The following is a 15,344-nucleotide window of genomic DNA, read 5'->3' on the forward strand; positions in this document are numbered from 1 at the left end:
GAGACAAGTTAAGCAAGACCTGAAGACTCCAAAGTCAATTGTATCAGTGGGAAAATTTACAAAAAAAAAAAAAAAAAAAATAACACCATAGTATACAATTATAATTTTCTTTTTTATCGTAGTAAAAATAATTTGTGCCGATCCAATCTTTTTAAACTACGTTAAATTGTTAAAAAGAGAGTAAGATTGTCATTAAGTTAAACAAGTTTCATTTCTCAACCAACCGAAACACACATAAATTTACACTAAAATTATATCGTCTATTTTACCCGCATTTTTTTATCACAAACGATATATAATTCTACTCATATACTTTCACAATATTTCGAATAGTTATATATATATATATATATAATACTTATAAATGCAAGTACTTATTTTTTTCTATATTTTTCCGCGTACGTTATCGCTCATATTTAATCTACATATTTTTTATTCCAAGATTGTTAAATATATATTGTTATATTTATCGATATTTTGAGTCAGTTAGTATAGAAAGCCGGAAAGGATTTAAAAGTTAATAATAAAAATAATATTTTTTTCTTTATCAACAGACGGGTATCATTACAACAGTAATTAAATAAAATTGAATAATAAACAATATTTAACTAATTAAATTTAATTTAGACAGTAAGCTTTCACTTCGGATTAATATTGTCCGTTTTCTAACCAACTAACAAACTAACAAAAGTAGTTCAGTTCATTCACTCAATATTCTCTTCTCTAATAGCCCGCGGGCTTATTTCTTCATCACTTGTTTAGTACTCACACGGGAATCAAAATTTATTTACACTTCAAAAAAAAAAATCAATAAATCTCGCATTGAACGCAGACTTCTTCGATTAAAAAAAAAAATTTCCATGAAATCATCAAAATTTTCACTAAAAATATATATGGAATTCAAAATTTTTACAGCCTAATTTATACTAAGTACAATAACTCTAAAATTGATTTTTTTTTCTGAGTAGCAGAGCTCAAATAAATTATCAGTTTAAATTAAAATAAAAAAAACGTATTACGCGGAAGCAGAGAGATAAGATGTGGAGTGCAAAGTTGTTTTGATTTATTGGCATTTGATCGTGAAGAAATAGCCCCGAGTGTTTTATGGGTATAATATGTGAAGAGGCACAATAATCCCCATATAATACAACAATCTTGATAATTATGCTCGGTAGCTAAACGTAAAAGACATAAGTGCACATTTAAATTTAAATTTCAATTCTCCCGCTTATCGCGCAATCAATCACTAATAAAATATCAACAAAAGTGATGATTGATAATAATTAATAATTGATAATAAATATAATCATAAAGCGAGTAAAAAAGTAAAAATAATAAATTACAATATAATTAAATTTTTTTTTGAATACACAATAGGCGCGAGACTTGATTTAAAGTCTGCCTATAAATAGGATAAGGATCTTAACTTTAATGATATACTTTTTGATTCATGACGCTATTCATTGGTTATGCGTAAGCGTTAGAGTTTTATTTTATTTTTGCATAGTTTTTTTGAGCTTCATACCCGCGCAAACTATATCATTACGCGCTATCGCAAAACATTCCGCGGGGCACGTTACCGAGGATATAAAAAGGACCAAACCGGAACGACCCGTTCTCTATATACGTTTTTTATTATTTATTTTAAACTTATACTGCTTTAGCTTCGTTTCAATTTTATTTGCTTCTTCTCTTTCATTTCTCCATCTTCTTCAGCTGAGTATCAAGACTACACACAACTCTCCTCCTACTCAATTTATTTATCTTCTCTTTCTTCATCTATCTTATGGACTTTTATAATATTTTTTATAAATATAAATTGTATTTACATTTTTAAAAAAACATCCATCATTCTTGTACTTTTTTTGTCTCTTATTAAAATTTCTAGTGGACTATTAGTTATAGAATTTTTTTTATTGTAAATAATGACTGCTATTAAGGCTACTAAGTTTTAAACTAAAATCTTAGTTTCATTTTTCGTTCTTGACATTTTATCTTTTAATGATACCATAAAAATTTTAAGTACAAGGATGCTGTAAATAAATTTTTAAACCTTGTTTATATATATTTATCACTCGTAAATAAATTATTTATATTTTTGTCGATACCCGTAATTTTAGTTGTTAATGAGATTATATTTTATCGTGCCACTTTTTTTAATTCTGATAAAAATTCTGTCTCTTAATTTATTTTGAATTTTAATTTCTAATTAACGTTTTTTTAAACACAGTATTAATTCTTTTTTTTTTCTTTAATGTCGACACTGACTTTTTTCAAACTAGTGACGTAATTTACGATACAATTTAAAGTCGGGTAAAATGAACCACTTGGAAAAATTTTTTGATTTGGGTGCAAAAGTATAGAAAATATTTTTTTTACTTTCATGTGTCAGGGAAATTTTAAATGTCAAAAATTAATTTTATACAAAAATTCAAATTTATTATTAAGAAAATAAATTAATTTAGTAATTAAATAAAAAAGATTTTTCCTTATAAAATTTAAACAAATCGATTTTCAAAAACTGATTTAGAATTTTATATTTTTTATAAAAAATTTCAGGGAGTCTTTTCCACCCTCCCCCTTTCCTTTATTATATATATAAGTTTTATATTTATTTAAATAATTAAAAAAATCTTAAACTAGAAAATCTTTCAAAAAATTTTCCACTTGATATATTTTTATTTGTCACCCAAATAAATTTAAATCTCAATGATACCAAAAAAAAAAATTCTTCCTAATTTAAAATGTTACTATTATTGTAATACCGGAAGTATTTTTTTTTAATATTTATTTAAAATAAATTTTATCTTCTATTTATTAATAAAAAATAAAATAGTTTTCTCATAGAGATAATAAAGATAATACTCCACATAAATACATTTACCCATTTTGCCAGGTATTACATCAAACTGCGTGGGCGTATCGCTGACGAAAATTGGGCGATTGCACAGTTCCTGTAAAAAAGAAAAAACTAAATTAAATAATGATTAATCATAAAAATAAATAAATAAATGAACAATTTAAAATTACAAAATGTATCACGTGTCATACACAGTTCATTTTAATTAACAAGCCGTTAACTATGACAGTCACCGCAAGAGTCTTCAGGTATGACGAGTATATATAATATGAAAAATATATTATGACCGCAATTTGCCATGTTTCCGTCCTCTATACTTATTACTTCCGGTATTCCGCTGACACTTTTAACATATAAATATATATTTCGTACATATATATATATATATATATATATATATATATATATTTATAGGACTCAGTACTACAACAATATAATTTTTAACGTTCTTACTACCGTATTATTATAATAATTATTCAAAGCCTTAATTTTTTTCAGCTGCTCGCAAACTACTATTGTTAAATGTCTAATCACTTAATTGTTTAATCTTTATTTTAAATTCTAGGTTGAAGTATTAAAGTCTCTTGGCACATAGATTCATCAGCATGAAAGTTGAGCTCAACGATGCAGCAAAACGACCTTGCTATTAGCCAGTACAGTACTTTTAAGTTACCACGAATATTACCAAGTCTAATCGTATTCAAAATCACCGGTAACTTGAATATGAATATACAACGTATCCATTAAAAACATTCTATAGAATGAATAGAACAGAATAGAATGCAAATATAAATTTTATTACATCTACTTTTGTCTTAGTTCTGTAACTTTTCATTGCACACCTCGAACGCGAAGTGGTAGTGCTGTCACTAATTTTTTTCATCATTTACTTTTTTTAGGCTCAATAGTCTAGTCCTTTTAGGTCTAAATTTTTTGTTCGCCTCGGAAAATTATGATCGAGGTGTCGTTCGATTTGTCACCAAAAATTTTGAATACTTTATGAAATATTCGCAAAAAACAAAACTACTTTTTTTTTACTAAATTGTTTATAACTTTTGTAATTTTTGCAAGTGCCAAATTTTTAAAAAAAGTTTCTAGATGCGAATGAAAAATTTTGACCTAAAAGCCACATGTTGAATAGACTACAATAGTGAAAACCAATAATGGAATCATTAGAAAAAATTTATCTGAAAATTGATTTGGTAAAAAAAAAAAAAAATCAGATAATTGGCGGCAAAATATCAGTATTCAATTTCTGTTGATTTTCCAACAATTTTAAAATTTTTAAAAAATAAAAAGGGTAAATAGTAATAGGGGAGGGGTTTTGACTTCGCATTAAAAAAAATTTTTACAGCACTGTACTGTACCTTTGGTCTTTTCCATTGAAATTGAAATGGCGGTGTTTGATGATAGAAAACTGACGCCTGAGTTGCCGGAAATTCAGGATCCTCCCACAGTTCACCGCGTTTCAAGCACGCCCGCTTGATTCGCTCGTACTCACTCATCACGTCCTGGAACAAAAAGAAAAAAAATAACAATTTATTAAAACAAAAAAAGCAAAGCCGACAATTTAATTATACCAGTAACAATAAAAATTAATCGCTCGTGCATTAAGGATACAATGCACACTATTAATTTTTTTCCATATCTCACGTAAAATACTTTACGTAATTGATTAATAAAATTTAATCTTTATGGTCTATCTGTTAATTAAAATCAACCGAGTGGACACATTGTACGTGAAATAACAATACAAAAATGTATTGTAAAAAAAAAAGTCATCAACAAAGTATGTTGTGTATTATGCAATGTTTGATGTTGCGTATAGATTTAACACGAGTACCCACGCACTGAGTTCCTGTGGCTGACCTCGATAAACAAGTATGATGACGAGTTTCTTCAAGACTATCGAGGTCAGCACCCTCTCGCTATTACATTTCTTCCTTCCTTTTTATAACTTCCTTTACTTCCTCATATTCTTCCTTACTCTTTAACACTTCGCTTTACTTTAAACCCGACTAGACCCAAGTACTCGAGCTCTTTCGCACTGATATTAAAATTTTTTATGAAAAATAAAATTTTCAAGATCCTTTTATTTAAATAATCAAATATTAAATTACATTAATAGTAGCAGTGTTACGAGGCAGTAAATAGAGATGCAATAACTGCATTCCAGAACAAGGCGTGGTAAGAAATTTAACTATTTAATTGTTTTTTTTTTTTTGAGAACATTGTAGTAAAAAAAAATAATTATTTTTATTATTCAGGTCTTGCGTCAGGTTTTATCATCACTTACATTCAAGTGGAGGTGAAAGTTTTAATATTTATTTTTATTTATTGTGCATAAACATTCAAAGGATTTATCAATTTGTCATCGTTACGGTGTAACGATAAAGAAAATGAAATTATGGATTTTTTTTTTGGTTTTATGAGCAAGTTACTTTTGAATTGATATACTTCTCACGTAAATTTAATCTAATAATTCGCAATACTTTCTCGAGTTCCAATAATTTAAAATTACTGCCCTGAATTTTATCAAGCATGAATCACTACGCGTCATTGACAGACAAAATAATTCCGAGTCACTTTTTTTCTTTTTACTATTATAGTTCCCAGACAATATGTTCTACTTTAATTGTTGTAAGTAAATAATTTAATACTCTGTTGACTGTAAAAATTTCGGAGGGATTACGGAGTTTATTTAAATTTAAATTTACTCTGACGTTCAAAGTTCTGGAGTTTTAAAAAAATTCAACAGCTTTTGGAGTAAATACGGAGTTTGTTTTTTTAGCGGAGTAAATTCGGAGTAATTAAGGATTTTATTAAATTTAAAATTTACTCTGACGTTCGAAGTTCCGGAGTTTAGAAAAAATCACACGAAATACGGAGTAAATACGGAGTTTTTTTTTTAACGGAGTGATCGGAATTTTATTCTAATCTAATTCGGAGTTTAGATATTTAAATAAACTCTTTTTCGGAGTTAATTTTACTCCGAGAAATTAAATAAATAAACAGTCACGTGCTCCGCATTTACTCCAAATTGACTCCGCTAATTTTTTTACAGTTTATATTATTAACTACTGTCATTTAATTTCACAAATAAGATATTTTATTAACGTGTAAAAATATATGTCATATATATAGTAGTGAAAAATGATGAAATTAACGTGAAATGATAATTAATAATTTAAAAAATTAAATGAAATAAGCTAAAAATAATATATATATATATAAATTAAATATCACAATACGAATTAAAATATATATCCGTTATAAACACAGACTTGCTACTTGTTGTAACGGGAAATAAACATGAGTTCATAACAGAAGAGAGAATTCTCGTGTGTACGTTGGTAGTGCCCCGGTGCACTTTGACCCTTCTTAATTCAAATTAAATTCAGTTCACTATATGAATAATACTGCTAGATGTTTCATATTTACACCTGAAAATAACGGAATTAAACATAACATTTATTATGTCTATTGCATTGTTTCTTTCAAGGTCATGAATAAATTAATTATTTATCATTATTTTATTTTTGTTGAGTTATAGTTTTTTTGTATTTAATCTGTTATTTAAAATATTCAATGTCATTGAAAAAATTATTTTACTTTTAAAATACTCTACATATATTTATGTATAGAAAGAATTTTTACCTGCCATTTAAATTTTTAATTCTTTGATTTTTGATAAAATTCAATAGTCGAAAATTTTTTTGAAGGTAAATTGTGTGAATTTTTTTGATATCAATGAAATTTGAATTAATCTCAATCACTAAAATTTCATTTCATTTCATTAGAGTTAAGTACAATTGTGTTCAGTCAATAGATATTATCTATATCATCATTATTAAACTGTCATGTTTTTTTAGGTTAATATAATTCTGTAGCAAATGTGTACTTCAATTTAAATAATTTCGTAGATACATTATTGTATTTTATACATAATTCAGCCGCATAATTATTAGAGATTATTTGTTATATATATTTATTTTTTGTTTATTAAATCCTTCTAACATGGTAAGATCAAATTTATCATCCAGCCAAATAGAATATTTATAAGGAAGTATGATTTCAGAAACCTCAATAAAGATAGAAATAGAAAAGTAACAATTATTCCAGCAGCTAAACCTATGTAAAAGCGCATCGTCGTAATTAATAATAACAATAATTATCTAATACGACTCTTCTAATATACATGTACATAATAAAAAAAATTTTTTTTTTATAATTTTGCTTCCTGTAAATCGACAACGTGCATGTCAGTAGATCATATATTTACTAGCATATAAAACTTTTGTTTCTAAAAATTTCGACTATGAATTCTAGTAAATTCTAACTAAATAATTATTAAATTAATTAAAATTCCAAACTTCGAAAAAAAGACCATAAATATGTTTTTTATAAATTACAAAAAAAAATCCGAATATCAGTTGATGACAATTCGCGGTTCATATTAATTGTCAGTTTGATTTAATTTTAAACATTTTATAGGTTAATTTTTTTTTATCTTTCATTAGTACTCACATGAAAATATCATATATGATAAATATATATAGAAAAATATATGGACAATATGGGACCATTTAAGTGGCCAAAAACGATATATATTTTCTTATATATAATATGGTAAGTTTTAATATAATTAATTACATACGTAAGTTTATAAGTTAATTCATGTATTATATATAATATATATTTATAATCATCATATATGTAAAGTTATGAGTTAGCATATGTATGTATTACATATATTGATAATTATATATGTGAATTTCAAATATATAAATAATATATTGAAGTTATACGAAAATATATGAAATCATATAAGAGAAAACATATATAGAAATATAATAAAATCGGCCAACATCTATATACAGTTGTCTATAAGATTTCATGTATTGTCATATATATATTTATATCTGTAACATATATTTTTTAATATACGGTTACCATATATATCTTCATGCGGGTAATTATAAAAATTATGTGTCATCAATATTTGTCATATGACTAAGTCTCAAAGAATTCTCTACTAAAATATACACGGAGAAATTATTCTTGTTTGAAATTCTATGGCGTCATAGCGAAACCGCACCATGTTGGCCACCAGCAGAAATTTGAATAAACACGTGGAAAAATTACTATGGCCACCATGGAATCTATTTTTATTCAATACCTGAATTATATATAATTATTAATTAATTACAAAATGTCATTCTCAATTAATCTTGTAAAAAATATAATAGACAATCGCCTGCTCTGACTCAAATTATAAAATTTGAATTTCAGTTTTAAAAAAATTCTTATAAATTGATCATAAATCAAGTGACGTTACATGCAAGAAAAAATTTATAATTTAAATAAAATTATATAGCCTTTGGCACAATGTAACACTTTCACCTATAGCGCATAAAATAAGACCATAAAAATCTTAGACTGATTTTTCTATGAATATAATTAACTATCGCGAATTAATAATATCATAATAATTAATTTTTTTATTCATATATTATTAATATATGTATTTGTAATATATATAGTAGTAGTAGTAGTGTTTGCATGCTTCGTCATAATGAATAATTATTAATTATAAATCTACGAGTTTATTATTACATTGTAATTGATATTTTATAAGATAAAATTATTCATGCTCTAGACATATCTTACAAGAAGATGGAGACGTGAAGAAACGTACATGAACTCATGGCCTTAACGTACGTATACTTGTTCCGCGAGTTTTGTTATGCAGAAGTAAAGGATTTTGAACCTTAAAACATCTTAGTATTATATATATATATATAATATCTTCTGTTATTATTCAAACCTTGAAATTAAAATCCAACATGAGCAATTTCGCATCAAAATAAAATAACAAAAAGTTACAATTTCCTATTATTTATTGTTCAGTTTTATCAATAAAATCAATAAAAAATATATGTCCAACCCTTTGATCATCTAAAAGGTAAATCCATTGTTTGCTAACCTTTAATCTCTGGTTTAGTTCGTACAATATGAAGACATCCTTTGTCTACCTTTTTGTTTTGCTTTTGTTCTTCGCTGATGTAGTCAAGATGACCTTGAGTGTATGTGGTCGTGGTTCGTCGTAATAGAGCGAGCCCTTTATTTATTTTTTTTTTATAAATCATTTTTTAATCATTTACTTTTATAAATATATAAATAAATTTTTTTGTTTTTGAACAATTTAATTTTTTCAACAAGAAATTATCATCTTCTTTTTTCTCAAACAAAGAAGATGAAAATTTATCTGTTGCACTTATACGGTAAATTAAAATTTTCAAAAAAATTTTCGTATAGAAATATCAGAATTTAAGTTTTTAATTTTTGATAAAATATTTTTTATTTTAGCATCTGGTTGCATTAATTAGTCGTTAACCATTAAGAAGACTAAAATTTTTATTAATTATAAGACAGTTCAATTTTCTACCTGTTATTATTTTTGAATTTTGATTCTTACGAATAATTGGACACTTGGTTATGAATTTTCAAAAATTTCATAAAAGCCCTCATACTTAATTTAAAAAAAAGCTGTGTTTCAAATAAAAAAGAGTAATATACAGAGTAAAAAAAAATTAGCTCTTAAAAATTTAGCTCTTAGATTTTGAATTTGGGCAGCCAAATTTTTGGTATCTATGATTTTAAATAAAATTAGTTTTATTGTAAATTAATTTATGTCATCTATTTGTTGCCATAAATAAGTTAACTTTACATGAATTTCAAATTCGAGCCAAAAAAAATCCATAAATATTTGAAATTTTTGAAAATTATGTAAATCAAATATTTTCTATTTTTGTAATGCCGATTTGAAATAAATTAACGAACGTTTTTTTTAAATTTAAAACATATCTAGTTAATGTAAAACAATTTGTTCGATATCGAATCATGAATTGAAATCAACTTTCTACCAATCGTTAATTTCATGCGCATCTTAGCTAAGTAGTATGTCTACAGGTGAAAGAACTTTGTAAAAAGTATTATACACATTTCTGTTATGTTTGAGTTACTCGCATGTAATGATGAGTATAAGCACAAGTATCATAATCATCATCATAATATATACTTACAGTATACATGTATATATATATATATATTCACACATTAAAACTCGGTTGTATATTGAATCAAGTCGAGTTGATGGTTGGATAGTTGTTGTGTTGTTGGTTGGTATTTTGTGTGTTTCGAGGTCGAGGGAATAAGAAGTTAATATAAGACGGACCCGGTTTTGTCAAGACTCCGAATTGAGTTTCAGATTTATATCAAAAATATGCAGCCGAATAATTTTTATTTTAAAAAATAATTTACTCACAATCAAATAATTTTTCTAATTATAATTACTGAGTAATAACTTAGTAGTTAAATTGTTAAATTAAAAATAAAAAACACGTGACAAGTATGCATAATCTCGGTAAATTATATGTAATGCCGACAGGTATTATTATATGTAGTATATAAATATATAAAAAGATAAAAAAGGTACGTTTTGACATACGAAGAGTAGTTGCACGCCTACACGTTAGCTATAATTGCAGTACGCCTTCGCGAATCGTTTACACTCACTCGGGGATCAACAATTGATTGGCTCGGCGAATCGCGAAAACGTCTTTCTTTGTAACCACATATGGATAACTTCTCTTCATTATCCTCCTACGATTAGCTTTGTAAATAATTATACACCATTGCCAATTAATACATCAATTAATTAACTGATGTATACATTAACAAACTTACTCGATTAATTTATTTATATATTTATTTATTCCTTGCTTGTTTACTTCACTTGTTATCAAGTTACCATTATTAGGATTCAGTAGCAAATTAGTGATAATAGAAATTTAATATTTGATATTTAATTGCATGTGATCTCTTTTTTTTCAGAGCTGAAATGTAAAAGCGGAAACAACTGATATAATTAATATATATGTGTACATATAAGAATATGTATGACCGGCTAGAAGAGAAATTGCGATCGAATGTTGGGTCCGCGTGCGTGGCGAGTAAAAGAAGAAAAAATGCGGGTCTCGGTAGAGCGTGACACGAAAGTTTCGACCTCGCTCTCTTAGGTGAAAATTTTCCTAAGTGATTTTATTTTGTTTAACATTTTATTTACCCTTTAATTGTTTATGCAATGGAGTAATTTTATGTTACGTATAATTGCTAGAAATAAATGACATAATAAATTATTATTATTTATGATAATATATAATTAATTATTTATCTATTTATTTATAATGATAATAAGTATACTTACGTTCACCATTCGTATTTGTATTTTGTAAGTTGGTCCGTGAAATATAAATTTTAAAATAAAATCCTGAATGGGCCCCGCAGGACCCACACTTCCGTTAAACTTCACGTGACACGTGTATTAATACTAAAAAAAAGTAAATAAAAAACAAAATTTTATTTTATTTTTACAGACACTAGACCATTAGAAAATTTTTAAACTTTATGAAAATGGCGGGAAAACACAAAATCACTTAAATATTTTTAAATATTTAAAAAAAAAATTTTCACGGTTTAAAAAAAATACGCGATAAATATTTGATATTTATAAAAAAAAATAGACACTGTTGAATAAAACCGATCGTTTGAATCCACGAGAGACGACTGCCAGATCTGGTCAGAATCGTCTGTTTTACACCTCCACCTCTACGGTGTTATCTTCTTTCTCTCACACACTCATTCCTTTTCAATACTGTTGTCTCTTTTTGTTGTTAAACCCTTCCCTCCCAGACTTATCATCCTTTCTCTTTTCCCCCGCCATTGTTTCACTACACAAATTATACGCTCGTTATTTTAAAACACTCACGTGTACAATTATTTATTTATGCAATAAATTATTACCAATAAATTACCACTTTATTATTTTATATCATTCAAAATTACCCATTCATTCATTCGTTCATTCATTCGAATAATTATTTTCGTTTGTCAAATTTGTTGCCGTTCAAAATTCAAATTTAAACGTCATGCGCAGTGACCGCGAGTCATTGCGCTCACGCAGATCTACTGCGCAGACCGGGAAAATTTGAATTAGATAATTAGATTTAAAAGATAAGTGCAGGGAATTTGAATAAATGTTTATGTAAACTAATTTAGTACTTCCCACGTTTATTTATTATCATACATTTTCTGTATTGTATGTCCTCTAACATGTGCATTAATTAACACAGTTAAGGGAATTTTTACACTTTCCAAAATAATAATCAGTCATTTCAGAAATTATCTTTGTATTTTATTATTTTTATATTCTCTTTTATTAATTAATGTATTATTAATGCTATAGGTATATTATTAATCATGATTAATGATTACTCATTAAAATATATTTCAGTTTCAAGTTAAGTTTTTATTTTAAATATTTTAAATTGCAAGAAATTTTTTAAAAATATATCTCCTTGCTTTTGATCATCGCCATTTTAAATTACAGTACAACATTCATCATTGTTTGTGTTTAAATAAATAATATATATTTTTTTCCATACTCTTTAATGCAATTGACAGTCTCATTACAATATTAACCAATTGCTTTTATTGACTCTGCGTTGCAAATTAAAAAAAGTATTTGCCTTTCCATTTATTTGGTTATGAAGTTATTCATTTATATATTTATTTTCTCTATTTTTAAACTCCATGTCTTCATCAAAAATTACTTGCAATTATTTTAAATTTATTTATCGTGAATTTTCTTTCAATAGGTCAGAAGTATGATGGAATTTAGATAAGATATTAAAAGCGCACAAAAGTGAATGCAAAGATTTTATAAGTTTATATAATTGCATTTTACTATGCATACAAGTATTATTTAAAATAAATTTTTTGAAAAATTCAAAAAAAAAGTTCAAGTAAAATAACAAATTTTGAAATAATTATTAATATAAAAAAATATTTTTTTAAATTAATTTTTTCACTTATATACTTAGATCTTATTTTCTTTTTATGATATAGCTTCAGTATTTTGGTGAACTTACGTTACACAAATGATCGATTGTCTGCTGCCTAAATAGTTACACAATTATTTGGGACAAAACAATAAATTGTACTGTCATTACGTTTGGAATTTTTAACCTTCAAAATAACAAAATTTCAAATTTTATTTTTCTATATTCATTATTATTATTATTATTGTTTACTATATTTAAATAAAACTGATATGAGACACAAAGTACTTTGATTGTCAATGATTGTCATTGAGACGATAAAATAATGCATTAAGTATTTTAAATAATTTATGTAATTAAACACGAACATGCCGTCAATTGTCTGAAGTTAGCCGCAGCAATTAATATTTTCCCGACTGATCATTTCTCATTGGTCGCAATAATGCTTTTAAATATTTTAACTCACAGGACCAGAATACGTTTCAGTAAATGGTCGGAGTTTTATCCCCACTTGATAAAATTTTCCATCAAGGTCTTACTGCGTAACGTTACGCTTAGAACAGTGATACCATAATGTGACAAAATCCCTTATTGCACATGCGCATTCGCTACCTCCGCAATTAAGCTTGCGCAGTGTACATTTTTTAATTTATGCGCATGTTTTATCGTAAAACAAAACACAGGAAGAAAACGGCATTTTTCGTGCAATTATTACATAAAATATTGTATACATTTATGAAAAATGAGTCATACTATCGTATATTGGCAGCACTGAGGCTCGTGTTGCCAACTTCACTCAAGTATAATACAGTCGAAGTCCATTTACTAAAGAACTCCCTCAATTTTGACCCCCACTACCTGCTACATTGTCTCCCACCAATGCTATACATATATACGTGTCTGTGTATATTTATATGGACATCATACATATGATGTAAGTGCGCATGCGTGTAGTTTACTTTTCAAAGGAGAGGTGGCATTCGATAAGTCAAATTTCCGTGCTGTAGACGAACTGTTCGAGCTGATGGAATTCGACTACTCATTTATACACGATGTATATAAGATATTAAATATATAAGGGTCAAAGTCTCCAAACGTCTCAGCTATCTGTGGTTATTCGCTTAAATTTTAAGGACACTTAATTTTGTAGTCTTCAAACGTTTAACACATAAACTATTAGAGATTGTTTTATTTATCTATATATAATTATATTTTTTTTTCATAAGATTGTACTCAATTAACTAGAAAATGCATTCTTGTTTTTTTTTTTTTTTTACTAAACAATAATAAATAATGCATAGTTGTTTTTTTTTTTTTTATAAATTACTATCATTGCAATAACTTTATTTAAATGATTATCGAAGTTTTAAACTTTCCATTTTAATCAAAACTCTTTATTGAGACGATCGAATTTAATTTGGCGACCAGCACCTCATATTATTGTTATCATTATTATTGTATATATTTATATTTATATTATTATTTATTTAAAATTGAATATTATAATCTCTTTCATCGACGTTATTTTAATTATTTTCGTATTAAGACAATGCGAAAAATGAAATTGCTTTGTGATAATATAATATATATATATTTTATAATTCATATCTCCATATATATATATTAGACCAATTTAATATTTGAATATATTTATAAATATACGTTCGGTAGATAAATAAATTGTCTCTATGTGTATCATTACAGGTACAAAAACGGTCTAATTATGACCTTATGTCTGTTATTTTCTTCATTTCTACTGTAGCTAAATAATCTGTTTAATTTGACAATTTGATTGTTTATTTATTTCATTATATTTAAAGGCCAGTTTAGGTTAAAGCATTTGATTAGCGTCGATGGAATAAATTACTTTTATTTTTTAAACATTTAAACTATTGTGATGATAATATTAGTCTACAAGGTCGCCAGCTATATTTTTAAATATGTAATGTGTCGTTTTGCCACTAGATGGCTCATAAACTCATCGGTCATTTAACTTTCCCGCATGCGGTCAGAGTCAAATTTTAATATATGACCGCTTCAGTTGATATAGAGAAAGAAATGTTTGGGATACGGTCACTCGTAAAATGGCCCTCTATATATATATATATATATATATATATATATATATATATATATGCGTGTATGTCTGGTTCACGATGAAAGGAAAGGAACAGAAAAGTTGCGGCAATTGATTGGAATTTTTGCGCATTAATTTGGCGGTTGATTTTTTTGAATTTGAATTAGTAAATTATCCAAAATTATTTAATTATGAGATGAAGTCGGAAGAAAAATTTGAAAGCGACCCAGAACATCTATTATAGATAACCTTCTGCCAGGGTGGGGGGGGGGGCATTATCACGATGACCGATTTGAATTTTTGGTAGATTCAAAATTTTGAATTTTGAAATTTGATGAGTTTGCGTATACAAGAGATTAAAAGTATCATCACAGGTAAAGATAATTACACGTAGGCAAGTAGAGTAGTATAAAAACAAAAACATTAATATTTATGTATAATTGTGTATATTAAAATTTTTTTTTAGTGTATAAGTTTATGTGTAAAGATATAAATTTTAAATATC

At 26.4% G+C, this 15,344-nt stretch overlaps 1 protein-coding gene across 3 annotated transcripts in view; it reads right to left on the reverse strand.

Moving 5' to 3' along the window:
- LOC103577362 (calpain-C) overlaps window positions 1–11,465 on the reverse strand; it is a 23,325-nt gene extending 11,860 nt beyond the window's left edge. Inside the window, exons 1-3 of one of the 3 annotated variants that reach the window (XM_008557969.3) lie at window positions 11,130–11,465; window positions 4,228–4,371; window positions 2,885–2,954 (exon numbers count right to left, since the gene is read on the reverse strand). In XM_008557969.3, the coding sequence (XP_008556191.1) occupies window positions 2,885–2,954; window positions 4,228–4,371; window positions 11,130–11,138 (223 nt within the window). In that variant the 5' untranslated portion in view covers window positions 11,139–11,465. Of the gene's footprint in view, window positions 1–2,878; window positions 2,955–4,227; window positions 4,372–10,988; window positions 11,012–11,129 lie in introns of those variants that run through there. The other 2 variants (XM_008557968.3, XM_008557970.3) reach the window with 2 other exon arrangements.
- Window positions 11,466–15,344: the final 3,879 nt, after the last annotated feature.

This window comes from Microplitis demolitor, chromosome 6, assembly GCF_026212275.2.
Source record: "Microplitis demolitor isolate Queensland-Clemson2020A chromosome 6, iyMicDemo2.1a, whole genome shotgun sequence".
Classification (NCBI taxonomy): domain Eukaryota; kingdom Metazoa; phylum Arthropoda; class Insecta; order Hymenoptera; family Braconidae; genus Microplitis; species Microplitis demolitor.